Raw genomic sequence first — 26482 nt, forward strand, 5'->3', positions numbered from 1 at the left:
TTGTAGAAAAGAAAATAAACAACAATTCCACAAACAGTTGACATACGATGACACAAATTTCAATACAAAATAGTTTCCCTGTTTCTTTCAGAATAACTTATTTAATCCCGTTTTTGAAATTTAAACCTATTGTTAGGTATTAAAGGATATTATTTAAGCCTAGGTTATAGATCTATTTAAGTTCAAGTTGATACTGTTAATCTATTTAATTCACAGTTTGTTTTAATCTTTTAAATCTATTTTAGTTTAGTGTTCTTTTAAGAAGTTAGTTTTTAATTTCCTGTTTTGACCATTTCTTATTTCTATTTGAAACCCAACAAACAATTTTACATTCCACACACTGTAACAACAGACACTGAATGTGGTTCAAAGGGAAAAAAAAAACAATAAAACACAACAGACACAATCCAGCAAAAGACCGAATAACTTGTGCTTCAAATCAATGTCTTTTCTCTCTGATGATCCTGAAGGGTTAATCCCGTTTCTCTGAAATCACTGCTATTTCAGCAAAAAACATGGGCAGGTCATACCAGTTTGGATGATTTGCAGTACCCAGCAGAGGGCTTAGCTCCTGCTAGACGGTTACAGGGCTCCTGGGTTACGGCTCGCCATCTTGTTTCTCACTAGCGGAATCCAACTCAGCAATTGACTCGGAATTTCCCGGTCCGATTTCCAACAGAACCTCAAAAAGGCCTGGTTTAATAACCAACAAAGCATACAAAAGTTCATTTAACTCTGCTTGGTACTGAATAAAGTAATGTACTCGCCGATTTGGCGGTTGAACATCGTGTGTGGGGGGGAACATGCTTCACCCACCTCAACTCATCCGTCACTTCCACAGTCTTTGAACATAAAACAACATAAATGTGCTACTTTAGCTTTCTGTTTGAACGAAATAAAAATATTTTACAAATACGTTCTTCTCAGAAAATAAAATACACTTTTTAACTCACCAACTCCAGTTCTGTAACATGTAACACAATGCTTGAGCACCTGCCCCTTTTGCTCTTTGCCCCCAAGTGCCCTTTTGATCAAATTATTATTTTTTTTGGTATTATTATTTCCTAAGCCCTCTTCTGACACATAATAACATCTACTAAAATTATTTAGTTTTTTTGTTGGGTTTTTTTTGTACAACATAATAAGCCGGTCACCTTGTTACCTTTGACCTTTTGCCCGTGACGCATGACGCAGTTGCCTCTCGCGCAGTGACATAAGGCGGCTGACTGGAGCTCAACGTAGCGAACGTTCCAGATTACAGAACAGTTTTTGGTGAATTAAAAAAACAAAACGTTTTTGGTGAATAAAGTGGAGTAGACTTGCTACTTGTCAGATGACAGAAAACGTTGAAGTATCGTTTCTGCTTCAGCACAGAGTAGCGGTTTAAGCAGAGAGGTAATGAAATACAACAGACATTGACAGGCCTCTGCGTCTGCCTTTCTCTGAAAGAACTACTGAGTGGGAGGAGACAGCCAGGTGAGGAAAATCTGTTCTTATCTATTGATTCAGTATTTTTATCATACAGACATTAGGCTGCTGTTGTTGTGCTATTAGCTAGCTGCTAACTAACGACTTTGCTAGCAAACTAAAAAGCTTCTTCCCTGTATCGTTAATAACAGCAATCATTCTTCAGTATTGCTTATGCGGTAGGGGCACATCGCCCGTGCAAAAACTGCGGTAAAGCTAGCCGGCTCTTCGAACAGCTGGCCCGCACAAGATATTCATGTGCGCGACGGCTCAAGACATAATGGTAACCTATGTATTTGAGGAAAATACATAGGTTAGGTAAATGTATCTTGAAGGAGAATAGCACTTAAATAAAAGTCCAACAAGGATATTCATTTAGAATTAAAAGTAACTCACCCTGAATTACCATGATAGATATAATGTATGTAATAAAAGTGTCATTAATCAAGGGGAAAAAACTCAATCCAGACTTTAAGTAAGTTTAGGGTCTGGTTCGCAGAGTATGAAGTTATATTTTTTTCTCCAGTTATTCAATAATAAAAAAAATAAAATCAAAGAAAAATTACTTCCAAAACCTAAAATTCAACATGGCTGAAATAATGTGGAATTCTAACAGGGTTTTAAAATGTGAACTATTAATGGTTTTCAAGAGTCCAAGTGGCACTTACTTTATTAGATGCAGATGAAGGCACTGTCCAACATGGAAAAAGAAAAGACAATATAATTTAGATCCTAAATAATATGGAAACAGAAATATTTCAAATAAAAGAAAAGGACAACAACTAACCTGAATGAGATGCCACTCAAAGTCCATCATGTTTTTGATGAAGGTGGAAACCTGAACATTGACTGTCACTTTTTCTTTTGAATGGTCTTTCCTGTGTTTTTGGATACCATCTTCCCATGACTGGCTTTTGTGCCTCTTTCTGGGTTAATCCCAATGAAGCGACTAAAAAACAAAATTAAAAATGGGAAAATTCCCGAGAATACAAATAGTGAGGCATTTTGAATACAGCTGGTACAATATATAAATAAAGTTGTTTTTAATTGCGTAAAGAGAAAACATCACCACCTTTGTCAAATGTCAATCATAACTTGCTTTAAAACCATTTCATTGTAAAAAAAAAAAAAATACAGGAATGTATTTACCGTTGAATGAACCAAAGTCTTGGCTGCCTCATTGGAGGCTGAAGATGAAGAAGATGGACAACACTGTGCTGTCTGGAATGTTGGCTGGACCCTCTCAAAGACAATATGGCCTTCAATGCTGACCATGCAGAAAGCTGCTTGCCACAGGGACTGTAATAAACCAAGTCCTTAATTGGAAGAACATAAAACAAATCCTCTTATTGATACAGTATGCATTTAAATGATCATCATAATAAATAGTGTCCACTCTGTCAGGTAAAGTAAAAGCAAGGATCTTAAACTCCTCAATTGTCGTGCAAGTCACATCAATGTTGAAAACTGTAGGCTGGATTAATGTACAGAAGTTGAATGAGAAGTGTGCTTTCAGACTTCATCAAAAGCTTCCTTGGATGATCTTGTGAAGTGTCTTTGGTGCTGCTCTTGTTTTCACCAACATGCAGGAGGACGGCCTGTCCTGGTTGCACGGCAATGAGGAAGGTTTCAAAGCTGGCTTGCATCTTTGACATAATGATAAGGAGACAAATAAAAATTATTAAATATATTTAGTAGCACAGCTACATTCAGATAGCAAACAAAGACAATAAGAAAGTGCTTCTACAAAGCAGAATCATTAGAATAACCACATACCTGCACATATCTGAAAACATGGTCCACAGTTTGACATGAGCTGTTTTGGATTCTTCTTGTGGCCTTTGGATGTAGGATGAAGCACATGAACCAACAGAAGAATGCCTGGTTTTCCCAGCCTGGAGGAACAACAGGATAAATAGCAGATGCATTAGGATAAAAAAATACAGATTTTAAAGAGAAGTGAGCAAAACTAACCAGACCCAACAACATACTTTGCCCACCTGGTTTACCCTGGAGAGCATTTTTTACCACCTACAACATAAAGCATAAAAATGTCAGAAATAATTACCATGAACACAACTCAGACATTAGGCATTATAGAAATTAGTCAGCTTATAGAAACATTCTGGAGAGGATTTCTTCTACCAACCTGTCAGAAGAAATGTGTTGAAGTCATCATAACAGGCTTCAGTCACCAACATGAAGTACTAATGAAGAAAAAAGAGGCAGCCAATGTCATTATTTATTATAATTATTATTTATAGAGACAAAAACATTTTGGCTTAGCTTTGCTCGCATAGATCAAACCACCGGTCCAGCACAGCCACTCTCCCCATTATGCCGTCTATAGCCGAAAACTTCAAGAAAACGACTCCGCAGCTAAATAATGTTAACTCAAACTGCCTTTCTGACAGTTTTAATGTTTGTTTAACCACCTGACACCCCGTGCTACACCTGCTTGGCTGGCCTTAGCTGCTAACAAAAATAATAACCAAGGGTGCTCACGTCAAGTCCTCGAGAGGTCCTGCAACTTTTCGATGCATCTTTACTCCAACAGACCAGGATCAGCGGACCTGCTAACCAGCTTTTCATTTGATTCAGGTGTGTTAATTGGAGCAGGGAAGCATCTGAAAGTTGCAGGATAGCAGCTCTCAAGGACTGGACTTGAGCACCCCTGTACTGAACAGTCGTACCGCGATATTCAAACAAATAAACTTACGTCAAGCATAAGTTGATACTGTTGCGCAAACAGAAAGTTAATTGTTGGGTATTTTTCTCGAACCTAAATAAATGAACCACAGACAACGTATATGAATTTTAAGGCCAAGCTTTTGCAAAAGGAGAAATCTCCGCCACGGCCTCTCCAGGCCGTTCACAGAGAATTCTGGTCTGCTTCCGCGTGAGCCCCTGTTTTATTGTCAAAGCAGAACAGCCAAAAGGGGCAGTCAGGAAGAACAACAAAGGTCGTAAAACTTCTAACCTAAACAAACCAGCCAGGTGTGATATCTGATCTACGGTCTGAGCCCAGTTCAGCTCTAGGTCAAACTGTCAATAAAGAAGTAGATTAACATCTTAAGTTAGGAGGTATTCTGGTTGTTAAGGTCTGAGAAACACAGAGTTAACTGTTTCACATGGAGATGAAACAGACAGTTGCGACCTCCAGGTCAGTTTATACACACATAAGGAAGAGAACACTTTAGACTAAAAGTCTTAACATTAGACTGAATATGAACAAAATGATAATACCAAAAAATCTCTATCATTAATGCATTCATTAAAAATAATCAAAATCAAAAACCAGTGATTCTTGAGAATAGGGACAAAACAGGTCCTATGGATAAAGCACAAAATCTGAATAAAATATACACAAAATGTAATTTTTTCAAATATCTGACTAAACTAACCTGGGTCATGTGAGCACAACACTGTATGTTTTCCTGGTGTTTGCTGAATATTTTTTTATTTCAAACATTGTAGTCGGTGGATGATGCCTGTAAAATCCCTTGTCCAGGAGCAGAACTCAATAATAGTTTAAAACAATTAAAGAAATACAAAAATTATACATTATGACAATTAAGTATATAAATAATTATAAAAGTATCAATAAATTGAATTAAAAATAATTTGTAGATATTTTCCAACTCCGTTGACATTTGTCCCTAGTTTTTGTCAACACCGTCAGACATGAAAAGAATGTAAAAAAATAAAAAATAAAAAATCAGGCATTATTGGGGGGCACCAGAACTTCTGAGGACCCCATGACCTCTTCCTTTCTTTTCCTTTTACTAGGAGGGCTAGTTAGCTCTGGTTAGCTTATGTTATTCTTTAGTTTTTTCTTCTGTTCTATTCTTAAGTTGCTTGTCACAACCATGATGTGTCAACTCCATAAGTGACAATTTTCAAAACTGTGATGAAATTTTGTGAAATAAAAGCTTAAGTTTGGTATAATGTAAGGATTTCATGGACCTGATGAGCTACAATATGGCCTCCTTCAGAATAACATCATATAAATTGAGGTAGTTTGGCATTTCGTCAACTCCGTCAGATGTCAACTCCATCAGAGTTTTTGTGACTCTTTCAGTGAAATTGTTGACAAATCTCACTTAAATGTACAATTAATTAATTTTAATGTATTTTACATAAATTGCTCACATGTATCAAGTTTTTCATTTTACTCACTAGTTTGTCACCACCTTCAGTTCTGGGTCAACTCCGTCATGCACTGTCAACTCCGTCAGATGGACTTTTTTGTTGTTTTTTGTTTTAAATAATATTTCTTTTGTTTCTTGAGAAGCATTTGTCTGTAAAATGAGTAAAAATATCACTAATTGGGTATTTTAAAAATCATTTTATATATTTTTTTGTCAAATGGTGATGACAAAGTTCTGGGTAAGATCTATTAAAAATGTAATTAAAAAAAATGTTGCAACTGGGAGCCTGCACCTTAGCATAGTTACATTTCCAAAACATTATTTGTCATATTTGCATACATAAAGTTGAGAAATAATTAAAAAAAGGGGAAAATTAAAACCCATTTTGTCTCTATTCTCAAGAATCACATGATAATTTTAACATGGAACTTACCTTTTTTTTTTTAAATAGATCTTTATTGCGATACAGAATACATAACAGTATAAACGCAGCATATATTGTGGTATAATGTCCGCCAGGGAGTTACAAACATTCAGTCAATACATCACCATTACATTACATAAATGCATTAAAGAGAGAACATTAAAAAGACAACATAAAGACCAAAGTTTTAATAGCTTTGGGGAACTTACCTTGATAAGCTCCAGACAAGACGCCATACTGCTGTCTCTCGGGCAAACACGTGACGTCACAGATACGTTGCGATTGTGGGGGCAACTCTTTAGCAAACACCATCTCTTTAGGGAAACTGACAAACCTATGTTTGAATTTGACTAAACAAGTGTTTAATTAACATTGTATTTTTAACAAACAACACCAGCACTGGTATTCTAACATTTTTGATTATGCTCTGTAGATTTCGATTCATTCCCTAAAACATTTATTATGGAAAGTATTTTTTTCTTTCCGTTTAATATTGTCTTTAAATGCTGGTTCTCTAAGATGCAAATACAAGTAAAATGTCTTTCCTGGGGAAAAAACTATATTGTACAATTATTTTACGGTAGTTTACTGCCAGTCATCAGTCTTGATTGTGACAGCAGAAGAAGACATCAAATTGACAATATCCTACCGTATTTTGGAATAACAGTATGTTACTGCTGGAATTCCACCGTAAATTTACAGCCATTTCTAAGAGTGTACGTACATACGAGTCTACACACCTTAATCACCTTAAAAATAATCAAACCTGTTTGGAGTTAATCTGCTGATCCAACCCTGTTTTATTTTTTTTTGTTTGTTTTTTTTTTTCGTGAGAATGAAATTACCCCATAGATGCATTTCATACGCTTCGACGCACAGACCAACGCATTACATCTTTGAGACAAAAACTGAGGAAAAGTACTATTTACATTCGAGTGAGGTTTTCACATCCTTTTATTTTTATTTTATTTTATTTATTTTGTGTTCGTGTTACTTTATGAGGATAAATGCGGTTCAATTTCATCGTTTACTTTTAAGCTATAAAAATATAAAACCATGAAAAAAAACATCGGGTTTGATGCTGGTCTAAATAACTGAATGGAGTCAGGTTTCAGTGTATTTAGGTGAGTTTTGACGCTTTGTAGTTTGATATTGTTTACAGAAAAAGTTTACGTGGCTGCCGCACATTTTCACGGCAACGAAAAAGTGTGCGTATACCTACGCACACTTTGATGCAAAGTTAATTTTTATACACGCCGACTTGTGCGTAAAATATGGCGCAGCACATTTTTTGTGCGCACGCACGCTTTATGCATGAGGCCCCAGAAATGTTGACCTATTTTTTATGCTTTCCCAATACCTGATTTATTATACACACCGTCTGAGATCTCTGTTTTCTGAGCTGATGTTGGATTCTATCTGGGGATGATTTAAAACAGTGTGTAAAAATATTTTGTTGCCATCAGTAATAAGTGCTGTTTTTGATTTATTTATTTATTTATTTTTTCAGCTTACTTGTTTGGTAACTTGTCTTCAAACCCTCCATACTGAACATGAACTTTGACTAAATAAACTCACCCATGCAGCTGTCATTGCTCATCATTTATATGATCAGTGTCTTTTATTTCAGATGAAATCATGCAACAGGACATCAGGCCCCTGCTGGCTGTGGACATCATAGAGCAGCTTCATCGGCAGTTTGCCTTACTTTCAGGTAGATCATTAACCCTCTCTGTCCCACTCTGATATGGTGTGCAATACCATAAAGGAAGTAACTTATTCATGATCTTAGTGAAGTAAATATTGCCATCAATAAATCTAGGAAAGGTTATAAGGCTATTTGTAAGACAATTTGAAATCCATTTGTCTAATTTAAGAGACAACATTCAAGACCTCTTGAAATATTTCCAGGTGTAGAAAATCTTCAAATTCTGATGGCCAAGCTAATGCTAGGAGGAAATGCCAAAAACCTGAAAGCTATGCCTTTGTGAGCTTGATGAACTGGGTTTTCTTGTCAAAAATACAGAATGAGATATAAGAGTGAGAATTCAGGCGTTATGTGCCAGTCTGAGTAAACTCCTTTGAGAAGCCATTCTGGCTTTTGATTAAACTGCTTGCACACTTTTTTTTTTTTCACTTTATTTGTAGATTTTAAATTTTAACATACACAAAAGACAGGGACACGACCATCAAAGAAAAAAAAAAACAACAACACTGTAATTGTTCAAATGAACAGAGATGTTTTTCAGAGGTGTAATTCCACCACAAATCCATTCCCTAAAAACCACATTTGTAAATGACATGGCATGATTGTGCCAGCTGGGGACGTGCACCAAAGCATTAGGAAGTTTGTAAAACTATTTTTACCGAACAAAATAAGGCTAGGTGTTCTTCTTTATGGGAGGACAGTGGTCTGGAAGCTGAAGAGAGACCTCTGTTAAGTTTTTGCTCAGTGGGCAGTCATGAGGGCAAGCTGCAGAGGAGTTTTTAGCCTGACTCAATTGCCAATACACCTGTAGCACCCCACAAATAACTGGGACGAGAACTTAAACTCACTGGTGGGGTGGCTATTTGGGCTCGTTAAGTTCTGGTAGATACCACGCAGGTTTACCTATGTTGAATAAATCCTTACTCGTCCAATTACCATACACACATTTGATGTAACATAAATAACACCAGACAACCAGCTAAATGAATAGTTTATTTTAAGAACTTGGAAAAATAAATCGTTTTTATGAAAAACTCTTCTTTTGAACTCTTGTTTCAATATAACCAGAATTCAACTTTAGTCACTAACATAACTCCATACATATACCGAAATTTACAGTTCTAAACACAATATCACACAAGGGCCCATACTCTCTCTCACACACACTGTCTGGTACCGGTTAAAGTTTTCGTTGCCATGCCTGATGAAGCTAGTGTGACCAGCAGGTGGAGATCTTTTTAAAAGTTATAAGATGCACCCGAACACAGACTGAGCAGTACACAATATCTTATTAAACAATTTCCTTAAAACATTTCTTTTTGTAAAAATGAAGCTTCAGGCCCACTACTCGGTCCCTGGAACAAAAGGAAACAGGACAGACAAGTTCAATTATTCCAAAAGAAATAAAACAAAACATGCAATGCAAAAGAAATTAGTAAATCAAACAAACAAAAAGAAAACAAATTAGTAACTTCAATCACAAAACAAAACTAAAAGAAAACAATGGAACAAATCGTTGTCATCCGCTTCCAAATGCCCTTCGATGGGGCCAGAGGAGTAACTCCGCCACACGAGTTGCAGGACTCCTTCCTCAATCATGCTAAAGCCAGCGTCGCCATGTTGACGCTTTCCCCTCCGATCAGCCGCAGTTCTTCACTACAAAACACTTCTGGAGGTATCCTACCCACCGGGTGTAGGTTTACTTGTGCAAAACATGCATAAAACAGTACAGTCCCTTCCCCACTTCAACCTCTGCACGCGGTCTCCCTTAGCTTCCTCCTTGTCTTCTCCCGCGCTCTAATTCCTTGTTCTTCCCATCATCCCATTGTTCCGTTCTTTTTTTCTCTGTTGAGTTCACTTGTCCCTCGTTAACCTAAACTACTTCATAGATGGGAAATTCAATACAGTCCTTAAACACACCGTTACCCTAATTTTAGCTACTCAGTAATAGTGCTGGAACAGAGCAGATTTAATGGCTCCTGATCTCTTGATTTCTGCACATAAAGTTCAGATATTCAATTCACTTTATATCTCCAAATGAATGGAATTATAATGGAACTGTAACCAAAGAACAGAATTTACTCGGGTTCAGATAGCAGTTTACTATCAACCAGTTATGTTTATTACAAGTTATTGAACAGAAACGCATCCAACTTCGTCTCAACACTTCGTCATACAGTTTTCCTGGAAAACCAACAAAGAAGAAGAAAAAAAAAACATTTAGATCACAAAGAATCCTTTCAGGGTCCTTGGTAAAAAAAAATAAATAATTAATTAAAAGAAGCTGGCCAGCAAAAAAAAAAATAAAAATGTTCATATAGAGGTCTATATTTGTGTGTGTGTCTGATGCATACGAAACATATCGATGAAAGATGGTGTCCTGGCTGGGATGGCGACCCAGAATGATGATGGCAGCCGGCATCCACAGACACAGAAAATTCCGCAGCCTCTCTCTCTTCCTCTGCAGGCACAGGAGCACCTTCCCAGTGTTCCTTTCCCCAATATCGGCCACAATAATGCACTAGCAGGAAAACATCATAAATCAGGCATAAAGAAGTCAAGCGCCATGCAATAGGTAGGCAGAGACTAGCATGTTTCTAATCCGCAGCAGCTCTGAAACTCCAAAGCCTGGGAGTTCCCCTCATAGACATAATATAAGAATAGACGCCTCATGGACCGCTCTCGCCTCTTGTCGCTGACGAGATTTAGGGCGGCCATCTTGGAGCGGTACTCCACTCCACTCAGGGTTATGTGTTTAGCAGGCACAATGACGTATCAGCGCATTTAATCTATCATAACACACTTTTTTGTTACTGTAAACCGTATTCAAACATCTATCAAAGCAACATTTATAAACAATTGTATTTTTTAAGTATGTTTTTAATACATAGTTCATCATATTTAAATATGCTTAGTAGCTATAACAATAGAATAGGAATGGAATATTCTGATATCGAAGAGCATATTACAAAGCACACAGCCGTTCATAATTTATTTAATAAATTATTTAGTAATATCAATATATATTTATATAACTATACAAACACTAATAAATAAAGATTGATAATGGCACAAATAATGATTAATAGTGAATTATATATATATATATATATTTTTTTTTTTTTTTTTTTTTTTTTCAGCCGACGAATCCAAAATCCGATGTGAGATTCATCCGTGCAGCAGTGAATCCGTCTCTCTTTATAGATATCTCCCTCTTCTTCCTCACATCGTGTCTTTAGGAAACTTTCAAAACAAAACAACGGAAGATTTAGGATGTATCTTACTTTTGACAGAGTGAAAGAATATAAATAATAGTCTTTACCACCTGTGTAAACTTTGCCGGTGAATGTTATAACACATAATATAAGTTTTATAATATGTGCTATATTGTTTCATTTCTAATATAGGCTCTTGTGTCAGATAATACACAAGATACAGTAAAGTAATATTCTAATCACAATATATGGTAACACTTTATTTGAAGGGGGGTGAATAAGACTGACATGACACTGTCATAAACACCTGTCATGAACATGAATAAGCCTTCATGAATATTTATGACTGTTGTCATAAAGCGTCATTCGGTAAATTATGACACTTTTAATACAAAGTTGACATTATTCAAAATGTCTTTGTTATGACAACTTGACATTAACCAATAAATCATTACTGATATAAATTTGTTATAAAAGTATTACTGATTGCACTTTAAAAATTAGGTAACTTTATGTTATTGAAGGTAAAGTTTAAACAGTAATGATTTCTTGGTTAATGTCAAGTTGTCATAACAAAGACATTTTGAATAATGTCAACTTTGTATTAAAAGTGTCATAATTTACCGAATGACGCTTTATGACAACAGTCATAAATATTCATGAAGACTTATTGATGTTCATGACAGGTGTTATGTCATATTTATGAAAGTGTCATGACAGTCTTATTCAACCCCCTTCAAATAAAGTGTTACCCAATATATACACAATAATATGTCCATCTTACTTGTGAAATGTTGTATGTGGAGCCCTCACATCAATAATCTATAGATCCGAACAACAATATCCCTCAGTGCTGAGGCATCTTCTGCTGTTTTGATTGAGCAAAGTAGGAGGGTATACCGCTCCAACATGGCCGCCGTATTTCCTGCGCCGGAGCGGCCAATGCGGGGTCTACTCTTATATTATGTCTATGGTTCCCCTAGTAACTGCAGTCGGAACACTGCCGTAAAGTGATGTCGTACTTTGCTCTTAAAGGGACACAACCCATAAAGTAAAAACAATACAGAAAAGCAAATAACACAGAACAAACAAATAAAATACAGCTGGGTTACAGAATCATCAATTTAAAATAGGGCATGGGAATGTAAACTAGAATATTCTGGAACAAGTACAGAAATCTAGGTAATGAAACAATTTTATTTGTATTCATCTGACTGATCAGCAATGTTCTCCACTTGTCTATGTTTGTCTTCAAAGCATTTAGTATTTCCATAAAATTGTTTGAAAAGTAGTTTTGGATTTTTTGTGATTTTAATACCCAAATAATTATACATTTTTGATAATTAATCAAAATTAATTATCAAATTAATTTTGATTAATCATCCACTCAGGACACAGTTTTTGTGTTCTGAGTGGAGGACACAAAAACTGGATCCTCAATCCACAATGAGAGATACAAAATAATTTTTTGTCAATTTAGTGTGTACCCTCATATCTTATCAAAGCTTTTTATTATTTAAAGCAGTGGTCCCCAACCTTTTTATTACCACGGACCGGTCAAGACTTTGAAATTTTGCTGCGGCGCGCAGGGGGGTGGGTGACCGTCAGATAAAGCTTCTGCATGTTGGTGTTCCCGCTAAATCCTGAATATGCCCAGTTTGGGTTGTCTTGGCCCTTTTAGCGCAGCCTGTGGGGTTTTCTCTGACTGGGAACGAGAATGCAACCTGTTGAATGTGACAGGTAGCCAATCAGAAAGCGCGGTGACGTAAGAATAGAGAGGAATCCCAAACAGCTTACATATCACGACTGAGAGTCCGATGGACATCGGAGATATGTGGAAATGTTTATTATATGTAAAGGTCATTATTATATATGTTTATTCAGTTAAAAATGTTAACTATGAAAAAACATAGTTGTAGTAATTTGTAGACCATTAATTGAGGACTCTGACAACAGCTTATCTTTAGCCGGCAGGCACTTTTACTGAAGTGACGTTTACTGGACACCATACATATACATAACCCCCTTCTGGTACGGAACGCCCAGAGGACCATAACACACCACATCTCCCCTTCCCCAAAGTAGTGATAAAATTTTAAACAAAACATGGACTACCTAACAGCATACAGTCTAACACTTACAGATCACTGAATATACTGAATACTGAAAATTACATACATAATAACATTTGGAACAGGTTTTAAATGTTCTGCATTATTGGACATAATCTTTGAGCCATGCTGGTGCCTTCACCTCCCTCCTTGGATGAACCCTTTTCACATTCTCCCCCACCCTCACTTCTGGTGTAGCTGTCTGTTCTGTGTCCCCCACATTCACTGTAGGGCTTTGAATGTCTGGTGCTGCTGTCTGTTTTGTGTCCCCCACATTCTCTGTAGGGCTTTGAATGTCTGGTAAGGGTCTGAGATGTGCCTCGTTTCTCCTCACCACTTCTGAATCGGTCTCCACGACATAGGAACGAGGAGTGTCTGCTTCTCTCAGCACCGTAGCCGTCTCCTGGGTGTTTGTAATCCAGACGCGCTGACCTGCTTTTAGCTCTGGCCTGACCTCCGCTCTATGTCTTTTGTTGTAGGCCAGTGTCTGTGCCTGTTTTAGTTCTTTGTCCTTGTCTGCAAATTTCTTTTGGTTTGGCCACTGTGGTTTAAGTTGACTGGGTGAGAGTGGCAAGGGTGAGCGCAACCTTCTGCCCATCAGGAGCTCAGCTGGTGAAGGGCCTTGATTCAGCGGCGTGACCCGGTATGCCAACAGGGCCTTGTATGGGTCGGTGTTCTTCTTCAAGAGGCTTTTCACCATTTTCACTGCCCTCTCTGCCTCCCCGTTACTCTGAGCGAAGTATGGACTACTGGTGACATGTCTGAAGTCGTAGTCTGTGGCAAAAGAGGAGAAAGAGCTAGAGGAAAACTGAGGTCCATTATCTGTTATCAGTATTTCAGGCACCCCATGTCTAGCAAAAATAGATTTCAAGCCAGTAATAATTCCTGCTGACGTAGTTATAGATGTCTTCATTATTTCAATGTATCTTGAATCGTAGTCTACTACCAGTAAATAAGAGTCATTTTCCCAGTAAAACATATCTGCCCCAATTTTCTGCCAAGGCCGCTTAGGCAGCTCTGAGGGGATCATTGGCTCTGGGTGTAGCTGTTGGTACTTAATACATGTCTCGCACTGGCCCACAACTTTTGTAATTTGGGCACTCAGGCCTAGCCACCACACAGATTGCTGAGCCCTAAGCTTGCATTTGGATATCCCCATATGTCCCTCGTGCAGTCGGGCAAGCATTTCATTTTGCAATGTCTCTGGAATGACGATACGTCGTCCTTTCATCAAAAGATCACCATTCATGTGTAACTCGCCTTGGTAAATCCAATAAGGCTTCAGCTGCTGTGACAGCTCCTCTTGTCGTGGCCAGCCTCTTTGGCACTGGCGGATCAGCTGACTGCAGATGGCGTCCTGCCGCTGATGGTCAGCTATCTGCTGGAGCTTGGACTGAGATGCAGGTAAGTTATCACGTACTGTGTTAATGAAAATCTGTACTTCCCCTTCCATCTGTGTTTCTTCTGCTGTCAGTGGACGCCTTATCGGGGCCCTGGACAGTGTATCTGCTGTGATGAGGGCCTTTCCAGGCACATGTACTATGTTGTATATAAATCTAAGCAGTCGCAGCCGGAATCGCTGAATCCTGGGAGGTAAGTCATCCAGTGCTTTTGTCCCTAAGAGTGCGAGGAGGGGTTTATGGTCAGTTTCTATTGTGAACTGTACTCCGATGAGGTATGAACTCAGTCTCTCACAGGCCTAGGTGACGGCTAGTGCCTCTTTTTCAACCTGGGCATACCGTTGCTCTGTTTCGGAGAGGCTTCGGGAAATGTAGGCAACTGGACGCCACTGCATATTTTCCTCTCTCTGCATTAAAACTGCCCCAAAGCCAAAAGACGAGGCGTCCGCTGACACCTTTGTCTTGGCTTGTGGTCTGTATTGAGCCAAGACTGTTGGTGATGCCAGCTCATTCTTGAGCTTGTCAAAGGCTGTCTGCTGCATATGACTCCAGGTCCAATCATTGTCTTTTACCAGCAGATCTCTGAGTGGTTTGGTAGAATCTGCAAAGTGAGGGAGGAATTTTGCAACATATGTCACCATCCCCAAAAAACGCCTAACGTCTGCTGCGTTCTGTGGGACAGGCATGCCTGTTATTGCTCTGATTTTCTCAGGGTCTGGTTCAATGCCTGCTGCACTGACTTTATGTCCTACAAACAGAACTTCCGACTGTGCAAAGGTGCATTTCTCATTTAGTGTTAGTCCTGCCTCTTGGAGTCGCGTCAGGACAGCTGTGAGCCGTTCATCATGCTCTGTTTCATTCTTTCCCGACACAAGGACATCATCTGCATGGCATATAACACCGTCAAGGCTGGCCAAGAGCTGGGACATGCGCCTTTGAAAATGTTCTGGGCCTGAATTTATCCCAAAGGGTAGCACATTGAAGCAGAAACGGCCAAAGGGAGTAATGAATGTTGTTAGTTCCCTACTTTCTTGTGCTAATGGAATCTGCCAAAAGCCACTCCGTGCATCCAATTTTGTGAAATATTTTGCACCATTTAGCTGTGCTAGTGACTGGTCCACGGAGGGCAAAATATGTCTTTCTCTGCACACACTTTCATTAAGCTTGGTAAGGTCGACACAAAGTCTAAGTTTGCCATTGGGTTTTGGGACTACCACTATCCCTGCACACCACTCAGTAGGCTTCTCTATCCTGGAGATGACCCCCATTTCCTCCATTCTTTTTAGTTCCTCCTTGACTTTTTCAGTTAAGGGTATTGGCACACGGCGAGGGGTTGTAAGGGCATAGGGGACAGCATCGTCTATCAGCCGGATACGATAGTCACCTTCCAGTCTCCCTAATCCTGTAAACACCTTTGGGAATTTATTTTTGAATTTTCTCGCCGGGTCCCCTTTCTCCTCCAGTGTGTCAATTTTTTCCATTCGCTCCACAAGACGTAATTCTGTAAGTGCCGGTAAGCCTAGCAGTGGCCTAGCCAAGCTATCAATGACAAACACTGACTGAGTGGACTTTATATCCTTGCTTTCAAGCCGGCATTGAATCTGACCTACCACTGATAGTCTGGTATTATTTGGGCCATACAGCTTTTTGTGGGTGTGCAATAGAGGGCCGTCTCTTCTGTAACTATACAGTCTGGTAGGAATGGCAGTCACTGCTGCCCCTGTATCTAGTTTAAAGGAAACTACTTCACCATTTAGTTTGATGTCTGAGTACCAGCCATTGCTGTCTGACTTCACCTCCCCTAAGAACAGACTGTCCTGATAGAGTCCCTCTTCCTCTGTCATCTCGTGTACAGGCAGCTTAGACTTGCAGACAGCAGCAAAGTGTCCTCGTTTGTGACCTTTCCTGCATTCAGCCTCTTTGGCAGGGCAGTCTTTCCAATTGTGTGATGGAGCCCTCCCACATTTATAACAGGCAGACGATGTTGCATACCTGTTCGGTTTCGGTCTCTGTTGTGCACCGCCCTCTGTCTTACGTGCAAGTGAAAGCGCATGCATCTCTTCACTGGGCTCCTTAATTGATACAGGGCCACTCGCACCACGCAGCCAACCCTGTTGTTGTTTCACAGTTTCACTCTGTCTGACCCGTGTTACAGCTGTAGTCAGGGTCAGTTTTGCATCCATCTGTAACTTCTCCGAGAGCGTGGCATCTCTTATGCCGACAACAATGCGATCACGGATCAGTTCATCTCTGAGAGCCCTGAATTTGCAATAATCCGCCTGTTTGTGAACCGCGGTGATAAAGCTCTTGGCCGTTTCTCCCGGTTCTTGCTTACGCATGTTAAACTTCGCCCTTTCAAAAATTATATTGTGTTCTCCAATAAAATGTTCATCAAAGCACTCTTTTACTTTTTTGTAGTTCAACTTTTCTGCAGACGTTAGCTCTGACGCATTAAGGATATCCTCGGATTCATCTCCCATTGAATATATCAACGTATTCACTTGAAAAGCCTCGTCCCTTTTCTCCAGTCCTGATACGATCCTGTACCTTTCGAACCGTCGGATCCATTTGGGCCAGTTTTGGACATCTCTGCAGTCAAACTTTTCTGGCGGGCTTAGGCGAAATCTCTCTCAACGTTGTTAGCTGCAGCAGGGTTGCTTGCTGTAGCGGAGTTAGCGCGTTCCCTCTCAGTATTGGACATTGCGAATGTAACTCAATGAGAATCTTCTTTGCACAGTTATCTTGATGTTAGTTGTGAGTGGATGGGGAATGCAGCATAACGTTGAAGAGTCACCACTTCTGACACCATGTAGTAATTTGTAGACCATTAATTGAGGACTCTGACAACAGCTTATCTTTAGCCGGCAGGCACTTTTACTGAAGTGACGTTTACCGGACACCATACATATACATAACCCCCTTCTGGTACGGAACGCCCAGAGGACCATAACACACCACAATAGTCACCTCCAAATCATAGTGCAGCAAATAGAGCGGCTGCTCCCGTAGTCTTTTATCCACCGCCTTTTCATTTTGTTACGCCTTTTATCTCTTAAAATGAGAGATAATGAGAAAATGAGAGAGTTTGTGGACTTGCAGAAGTCCACAAACTATCACTATTGTTTCTACATCGTCATCCATGTTTGGTTATTCTAAATTCCCGTATGCTATGTTGGGGGTTTTATGGATTATACTCTGGAATCGGGATGTTCGTGACTGGAATCGGTTCGTGTGGTGTGTTGCTCCTGCCTTGTGGCTGAACATGAACCGATTGAACCTGTTGTACTTTTATCAGCTCTGCTGTCACGGAGATTTGGAGAATCGGCCGACAATCCTTAAATCTTGCCGTCTAAACCAGATTTAAGACTCACAAGCTCTACTCATCCACCCCCGACCACTGCCCAAACGCTCTCTGACTCTGGTTGCTATGGTAACGTTTACATATCCCTTCAAAATAAGATACAAATGCGCCACAAAAACAAACATTTTACTTTCGTAAAAATTTTAACTCACGATAATGACTAACGGGAGCCCTGAGCTTGTTTCTCTGCAACGAGACGGTCCCATCAGGGAGTGATGGGAGACAATGACACCCGAAGTGTTGCTTATATGCACAGCACTTGGTCTCTACGTGGCGAAGCAGTTTGAAGCTTCACCTACAGGTCCGGGATAAATCCATTCTCCTGTCTCTTCTCTGGGCCTTTTCCCTTCGCAAAGAAACTTTCCAAAGACATCTGATCTGTTTCTTACTCATTTTGCTGCTTGTGGGCTCAGTGTTGGCGCGCAAGTAACCGAGAGAATCCGGTTAAAGGATTTTCAAAATAAAAGATCCTCCAGACTCAATACATAAAACGGAAATATTTAATTATTTCTTGCACAGCCCGGTACCAACCGGGGGTTGGGGACCACTGATTTAAAGTACATGCAGGACAGACAGCTCCAGCAATATCGATATTATCAGCGTAAAGAGATATTTTGTTATTTATTCCCCCAAGGGTGTTTTCACTCTTGATAGTCTGTTAGACTCGATTGGATTGGGGACCAAAATCGCAACATTTGTTACATTTTCAGCTGGTGTGGTTCGCATTGTCACTGCACCATGTCAAAGGACCCAAACTAATTGAAAAACCTGTTCCCTCCCTCGCCTGTGGTTGTCCAGTTGTCCTTTATTGAAGTTTCAAAAATGACAGTGACTGGAGATGATAAACAGAACTTTAAAACATATTCTGCTTTTCCTTGCCCTCGGTGTCAGCTATATTCTACTTGCAAACCTGCAGACTAACTGAAATTGGAGGAAACTTTCAGTTAGCTTCCAGTGACCTTCCAATAACTTTTACAAGATTTTGTCTGTAGGTATCTATAAAGAATCAGAACAAGAAGTACCATAAAAATAAAACTAGAAGAATTTTAGTTTTTCAGGAAATCACAAACACAAAACGTTATGTTTGCCCCAACAATATCTGCACTCCCAAGACACTAAAACAAATATCTTTATTGTCAAATCAGTCCGTAATATAAAAGAAAACACAACCTCAGCTGTGTTTTACAACACCAACTTTCAAAGTACAAATCACAACAAATTAAATTGTGTTCAATAGACCCTCTGTGGGTTTGATACAAAGGTTATTGTGACATACTGGCATACAATACTGCGTTCTAATATTTTTTTAAGCATAATTTATTTGAGTGACCAGGCCGGTACAGTTGTAGCGCAACAGCAGATGTCACTAATGAGCAATGAATGTAATGAAGCAATAAGCTGGGAAGCCTCATTGCTTCATAAGGCTTCATTTGACCAACACTAACTGCTAGGGACAAACATCAATTCTCCCTTCCTACACATTTCTCAAAAAATATCAACATTATTTTGCAATGAAGATGAATTTCTGGGCTTTTTCTGCTGTCTGGGCTTAAGACAGCAAAAAATCAGTAGTCACATGATCATGTCACAGGAAACTGCACAGAGCTACTTCTTTCCGTTTAGCTTTTTCATCTGCAACAAGCCAGCAAAGTAAGATAAGTAAGGTAAGATAGGTAGCTAAGTTAATTTTATTTATATAGCACATTTTCAGCAACAAGGCGGCCACCATGAAACCATACTTTTTCGCTTGGCTACATAAACAATAAGCAGAAGAATCACTAATCTAAGAAACAAATCCATAATAAATAAACTGACACAAAGGAAAAACCAAAAATGATAAGATATAAGAAAATAAACAATAAGGAAATGATCAAAACGGAAACATAAATCAAACTAAAAGTCCAAATAGCTATGGATCACAGCAGTCTTTTTATTAGGTCCTTATTTTTAAAAGAACATAAATCAGTTATATGGATATTCTAGATTGAGTAAATGTAATTTTAGATTAGTACTTTGCATTTTTGTTTCAGGTCAAATAAGCTGACTTCCATTGTTTTCCACTTACATGCATAATAAACAGCAGTGAGTCTAGAGCTCCTGGTTGTAAATGCTCCTCTACAGCTAATAATTTGTCTTCCAGGTGGAAGTGTGTACAACATGGCAGCTCTACACTCCATTACATACATTTCATGTGTTTTATAATTCAGCTTCCCCAGCTTTAGATGTCCTTTAGCTGAATTTGGTAAGCCAGCATGCCATTATAATTTTAAGTCTGGTCAGAAATCTAAATTCTTCCACGTCCCTAATTAGTCTGGGCACCCTCAGAGTTTCCAGATGTGCTGTTAGAGCTGGCACAGCTGTGTTGGTGGTTCTGCCAGGATGCCTCTCGTTCCTTCTCTCAGTTTTCTCACATCTAAATACAGTGTTTTGCAAAAGTTCCTCTTTCAGCATCTATTTGTTCAGAAAGTGTTTTTTGTTGATGTTTTTGCGCTATAAGCTTTACAGCCGCTTAATTCCTTAATTAATGCACAAGTTGGATATGTTTTTGTTGTTATGCAGTCATATTTAAAAGAAAAGGGTATGTGTTCTGATGAGGGTCATTTGTCAGGTTAAAAGTACCTTTTGAAAATAATATGCTAATAGCAGGTATAGTTCATTTATTAGTAGACTAATAAATACAGAGAATATAAATGATATGTAATCACCTGACATCAAAACATTAACAGAGCTGTTTTCAGGGAAACCTTATACACTACTTGCTAAAGTGAGTCCACCTGACTCACTTTCCATTCGTCTTGCTACATCAGTTTAGAGTTCCACCCTCCTTCACTGGAAGTGCAAGTTTTAAAGTGACAAATTGAAGTGAGATGTCTGCACTTGCTAGCTTTTAACCTAAAAATGATCCATAATATAGTTCCACAGTCAGTGTTTTTTATTTAGCATTCATTTGAATTGGTTAGAATTTGGAGTATGAAAGAAGAAATTTAAAAAGTGTATTATAAATGTAGTCACCAATATTAAGGCCACACACTAACATTTAATTGGAGATGTTTTTCTTTGATTTGACTTCAAACATTTAAATGATCACTGATCACAATCTTTCAAGATATTTTTCAGACCACATTTCTTCTTCATAGACAACAGTTCCTCACTATCCTTCCAGCCTTTAATCAAACTTTGGATAATTCTCAACAAAAGTTTAGTCGTTTCTGCATCTCCTTAAATGTTTACTCAGCTTGATACCAGTGATTCCTTCTTAAACAAACATCCTCTCCATAACCACAGGATGTATCTTACTACATGGTTGTTTAAGAAACGAGAAGCTATTGTTTGCATCAGCTGGGGTTAAATAACTTGCTACCAGCAGAAAAATAATCTCTCATTGCAGTAATTATCCAATAGCAGGCTTGTACCTATTAGCTTAATTAAATCCAGGTGTGGACTGTACTTAACTTTGATAAAAGGTAAAAATTTAGGTTCCAGTCTAATTCACTTCAGTTTTATTTCAGTAACGGTTTTCTAAATCAGTTGAGATGCTTAGAATTTAGAGGATCCATTTAATCAGACTCTGAATGACTCAAGTTTTGATTTAATACCCCATGCTTAAAGGAGTATATACTGTTAGTGCCCAAGAATAGACTGTTTACGTGGTCAGTACTGTGGAGCACTCTTTTACGTTTCACACAATCACAGCTGGGAATGAACCATCATCATGTCATTTCTGTTGACAAGATAATATTTTTGCACGATTTTTGGCAATGAACTGCAATAAAGCAAAGATTAAAAAGGGTAATAAATATTACATGGGTGTTTTTGTGCTGAAGGAGGGCGAGGAAAGGACAGTGCCCCCATCATCACTTTCCCAGAGTGCTCAGGCTTCAATGAAGTGCCAGAGGAAGATTTCCTTAATGTAGTCACCTATCTGACCAGCATACCCAGGTAAATCCACACACAGGAAAACTCATAGACTTAATATAAAAATAGACGCCTCATGGATCGCTCTCGCCTATTGTCGCTGATGAGATTTAGGGCGGCCATCTTGGAACAGTCAACCGCTCCACTCAGCGTTATATGTTTGGCAGGCACAATGACATATCAGCGCATTTAGTCGATTATAATACGCTTCTTTGTTACTGGAAACCATATACAAACAGTTATCAAAGCTACATTTATAAACAATTGTATTCTTAAAGTATTTTTTAATTGTATTGATACATAGTTCAGCATATTTAAATATGCTCAGTGGGGAAAACAATAGAAGAGGAATAGAATATTCTGATATTGATGTATGATGAGCATTTTACAAAGCACACAGCCGTTCATAATTTATTTAATAAATTATTCAGTAATATCAATACATATTTATATAAATATGCAAACACAAATAAATAATGATACAAATAAATGATTAATACTAAATAATATTAGATTTATTTAGTATTAATACTAAATAAATCTAGTATTATTTAGATTAATAATATATATAAAGCCTAATATATATTATTTGTCAGCTGTCTTCCAGCCGACGATTTCTAGTTCAGGAGTGATTCAGCAACTGAGATTGAGTAAAAAATCCGATGTGAGATTCATCCGTCCTGCAGTGAATCCGTCTCTCTTTAAAGATATTTCCCACTTCTTCCTCACATCGTGTCTTTAGGAAACATTCAAAACAAAAACAGAAGATTTGGGAGGTATCTTACTTTTGACAGAGTGAAAGAATTACATATAAATAATAGTCTTTATCACCTGTGTAAACTTTGCTGGTCAATGCTATAACAAGTTTTATAATATATGTTACATTGTCACATTTCTAATGTAGGCTCTTGTGTCAGATAATCTAAGCCAATGTTAGAGATTAATTTTTTTAGATTTACTGTCTTGTGCGAAATTCTGTTCCCCTGTGAAAATCTGTTCCCCCTGTGTCGGGAGCGCGCATTGCAGCCAGAGAGGTGGATCCGGTGGATCTGACCATTTTCACAGTGCTTCTGATCGATTTCTTGGTAAAAACTACTCATATAATCATATCAATGTTGTAACTTTTAGTTTAATCGGCAGCTATCGAAATAAAATAAATAAATAAATAAATAAACGGGGTCTTGTGTGGAGGCCTTTACGCTGTTTTGTATTATTTTAAACACGAAGAGAATCGATCTTTTTTCAACTTTTGTCTCGTAAGCCTGACAAATAAAAGTCAGTCAACAAACACAGGTTTCCAACACGTAGTGTGCATTTATAATTTTTCATTTCTGATACAAGAGAATGAAAGCTGGCTTATAGCAGGGCACAAAAATAAAGACTTCCTGAAAAGATCAAACTTTTTGGTAAATCCCATTCTAATGTAAAATATGACAGATTACTGGATTAAGGAAATGTCTAGTATGCTATCACACATAATAATTTTTGAGAGTTTGGAAACAGTTGCTTTTTATTTCCCAAAGTTATGGGGGGAGGAGAGGAGATAATGGATATTTCAGCCGCCTGAAATAATCTGTCCCCCTTCCTAACTTTGGCAAATAAAGAGCAAATGTTATCAAAACCACAGGATTTGTTGTTGATGATGAGAGGAATGAACGCGATTAAAGACTTGCTGGTAAATGAATTTGTTTCCATTTTATGTAGTGGGAACAGATTATTTCAGGCGGCTGAAATATCCATTCTCTCCTTTCCTCCCCCCATAACTTTGCTAAATAAAAAGCAACTGTTTCCAAATTCTCAAAATTATTATGTGTGATAGCATACTATCTGGGCTGTGCAGAGACCACTAAAAGGGCAAGTGCTCAAAAAAAAGGGCACATCTAACACATTCTAGGACAAAATATTAGCAAAGCCACACAGCTTTCAGAGTTTAATAAACAATGATACATTACTAAATTGTGAAATATACAATCAAAGCTAAAGAAAATCTCTATACAGAGCATACAACTATACATATGCAAGATATTTTATTAGTAATTTCTTTCTGCAGGTCTATTTTGCTGCAGGAAAGTATTGCAATATTCAAACCCACAATTTAGCAAGATATGTAAATCAGAGCTGGACCACCAGACATATTTTGTCTTTACAGAATTACACTATTAAAAATATAAACAAGGGCACAATGCAACCTTTTAGTGGACTGTAATCTATAAAAAAGAGCTGCCTGTTTGCTACACTTGCAGTGGAGATGAAGATGGTCCATTCAGGAAAGCAGAGCTGCATCAAGCTTTAATGTGGAACTGCAGAAAAAAGGAAAAAAAAAACAAAAGCAAAAATTTAATTGTTAATGCATGTTACCATGAGAAAAGCCTACTGAGTTTTGCTTAAAAAAACTTTTTTTAAAAAATAAAGTCACACTTTTTTGTCTCTTGAATTGAAAAAAAATGTTTGCAAAACAAACTTATTTGTGCATGTCAGAAATCTTTTCTTGCTATTCTAAGTTTTTGTTTGTGACGCAAAGTTTTACTTCTGATTCTCACATGACGTTGTGGGCAGGGCCTAAAATTGCAACAAAAGATTTCTGATGTGTGCAAATAAAAGTTTATGTTTGGCAAATAACTTTTTAAGTTTACGAGACAAAAATGAGTTATTTACTTAAAAAAAAATTTAAACAAAACTTCTTGTTTAAAAAAAAGAAATAATTACAATTACAAAAGTTTTGATTACAATTTTATTTTACTTAACTGAGGTTAGTTTTTTTTTGTAATTGAATAAATGGGAAAAAAATTAACTTCATACTCTGCGAACCAGACCCTAAGCTTACTTAAAGTCTGGATTGAGTTTTTCCCCCTTCATTAAAGATACACTTTTATTATATATATTATATCTATCATGGTAATTCAGGGTGAATTATTTTTAATTCCAAATGAATATCCTTGTTGGACTTTATTTAAGTGCTATTCTCCTTCAAGATACATTTACCTAACACTAGAATAAATGCAATGTACATTTTGCAGCAAAGGAAATTAGAAGAAATATATCCACTATGGAGATGATAGGTTTTGGAAGGACAATGTGCCCTTATTGCATAAGCAATACTGAAGACTGACTGCTGTCATTAACAATACAGGGAAGAAGCTTTTTAGTTATCTTGTTTTGCTAGCAAAGTGGTTAGCTAGCAGCTAGCTAACAGCACAACAACAACAACAGCCTAATGTCTGTATGATAAAAATACTGAATCGATAGATAAGTTTTTCCTCACCTGGCTGTCTCCTCCCACTCAGTAGTTCTTCAGAGAAAGGCAGACTAGAGGCCTGACAGTGTCTGTTGTATTTCATTGCCTCTCTGTTTAAACCGCTACTCTGTGATGAAGCAGAAACGATACAACGTTCAACGTTTTCCTTTTTAATTCACCAAAAACTGTTCTGTCATCTGGAATGTTCGCTACGTTGAGCTCCGCAGTTAGCCGCCTTTTCTCACTGTGCGTGAGGCAATTGTGTCATGCGTCACGGGCAAATGGTCAAAGGTGACGAGGGGAGCGAGGGTTTATTATGTTGTTTTTCTTGAAAAATACAATAATAATAATAATTTTAGTACATGTTATTATGTGTCAGAAGAGGGCTTATGAAATAATAATACAAAAAATTAAAATTAGACCAAAAGGGCACTTGGGGGCAAGGAGCAAAAGGGGCAGGTGCTCAATCCCCCCAGCACCTCTCCTCTGCACATGCCTGCTAGACATTTGCTTAATCCAGTAATCTGTCATATTTTACATTAGAACGGGATTTACCAAAAAGTCTGCATTCTGATTCTTTTCAGGAAGTCTTTATTTTTGTGCTCTTCTATAAGCCAGCTTCCATCCTCTTGTATTAGAAATGAAAAATTATACATTTTTCATTCCAAACTACATGTTGGAAACCTGTGTTTGTTGACAGACTTTTATTTGTCAGGCAAGAGACAATTGAAAAAAGATCTATTCTCTTCGCGTTTAAAATAACACAAAACAGCGTAAAAAGACCTCCACACAAGACCCAGTTTATTTATTTATTTATTTTATTTTGATAGCTGCCGATTAAACTGAAAGTTACAACATTGAAAAGATTATATAAGTAGTTTTTACCAAGAAATCGATCAGAAGCGCCGTGAAAATGGTCAGATCCGCCGGATCCACCTCTCTGGCTGCATTGCGCGCTCCCGACACAAGGGGAACAGATTTTCACAGGGGAACAGAATTTCGCACAAGAACTGAATCTCGGTTAGCGTTCATAGCGGGGCTGAACCTCGGTATTAAACCAAGCACTGTAGCTCAGTGATTCTTGAGAATAGGGACAAAATGGGTTTTAATTTTCCCATATTTTTTTTATATTATTTCTCAACCTTATGTATGCAAATATGATAAATAATGTTTGGGAAATGTAAAGATGCTAAGGTGCAGGCTCCCAGTTGCAACATTTTTTAAAAAAATTAAATTTTTAATCGATCTGCTCTGGGACAAGGGATTTTACAGGCATCATACACCAACTACAATGTTTAAAATAAAAAAATATTCAGCAAACACCAGCAAAATGTACATTGTTGTGCTCACATGACCCAGGTTAATTTAGTCAGATATTTGAAAAAAATTATATTTTGTGTATATTTTATTCAAATTTTGTGCTTTATCCATAGGACTTGTTTTGTCCCTATTCTCAAGAATCACTGAGCGAATATTAGCTGGTATCTCTCTGGTG

General features: G+C 37.9%; 1 protein-coding gene across 1 annotated transcript in view; it reads left to right on the forward strand.

Annotated features, from left to right (window-relative positions):
- The first annotated feature begins 849 nt into the window (after positions 1-849).
- The window catches only part of LOC148159995 (putative guanine nucleotide exchange factor MCF2L2), a 36446-nt gene continuing 10813 nt past the window's right edge, over positions 850-26482 (forward strand). Inside the window, exons 1-2 of the mRNA XM_088005277.1 lie at positions 850-7756; positions 21662-21776. Coding sequence (XP_087861403.1) covers positions 7681-7756; positions 21662-21776 — 191 coding nt within the window. The 5' untranslated portion in view covers positions 850-7680. The remainder of the gene's footprint in view (positions 7757-21661; positions 21777-26482) is intronic.

This window comes from Poecilia mexicana, unplaced genomic scaffold, assembly GCF_051168715.1.
Source record: "Poecilia mexicana isolate PSO_F unplaced genomic scaffold, ASM5116871v1 scaffold_4, whole genome shotgun sequence".
In the NCBI taxonomy this organism is placed as follows: Eukaryota; Metazoa; Chordata; class Actinopteri; order Cyprinodontiformes; family Poeciliidae; genus Poecilia; species Poecilia mexicana.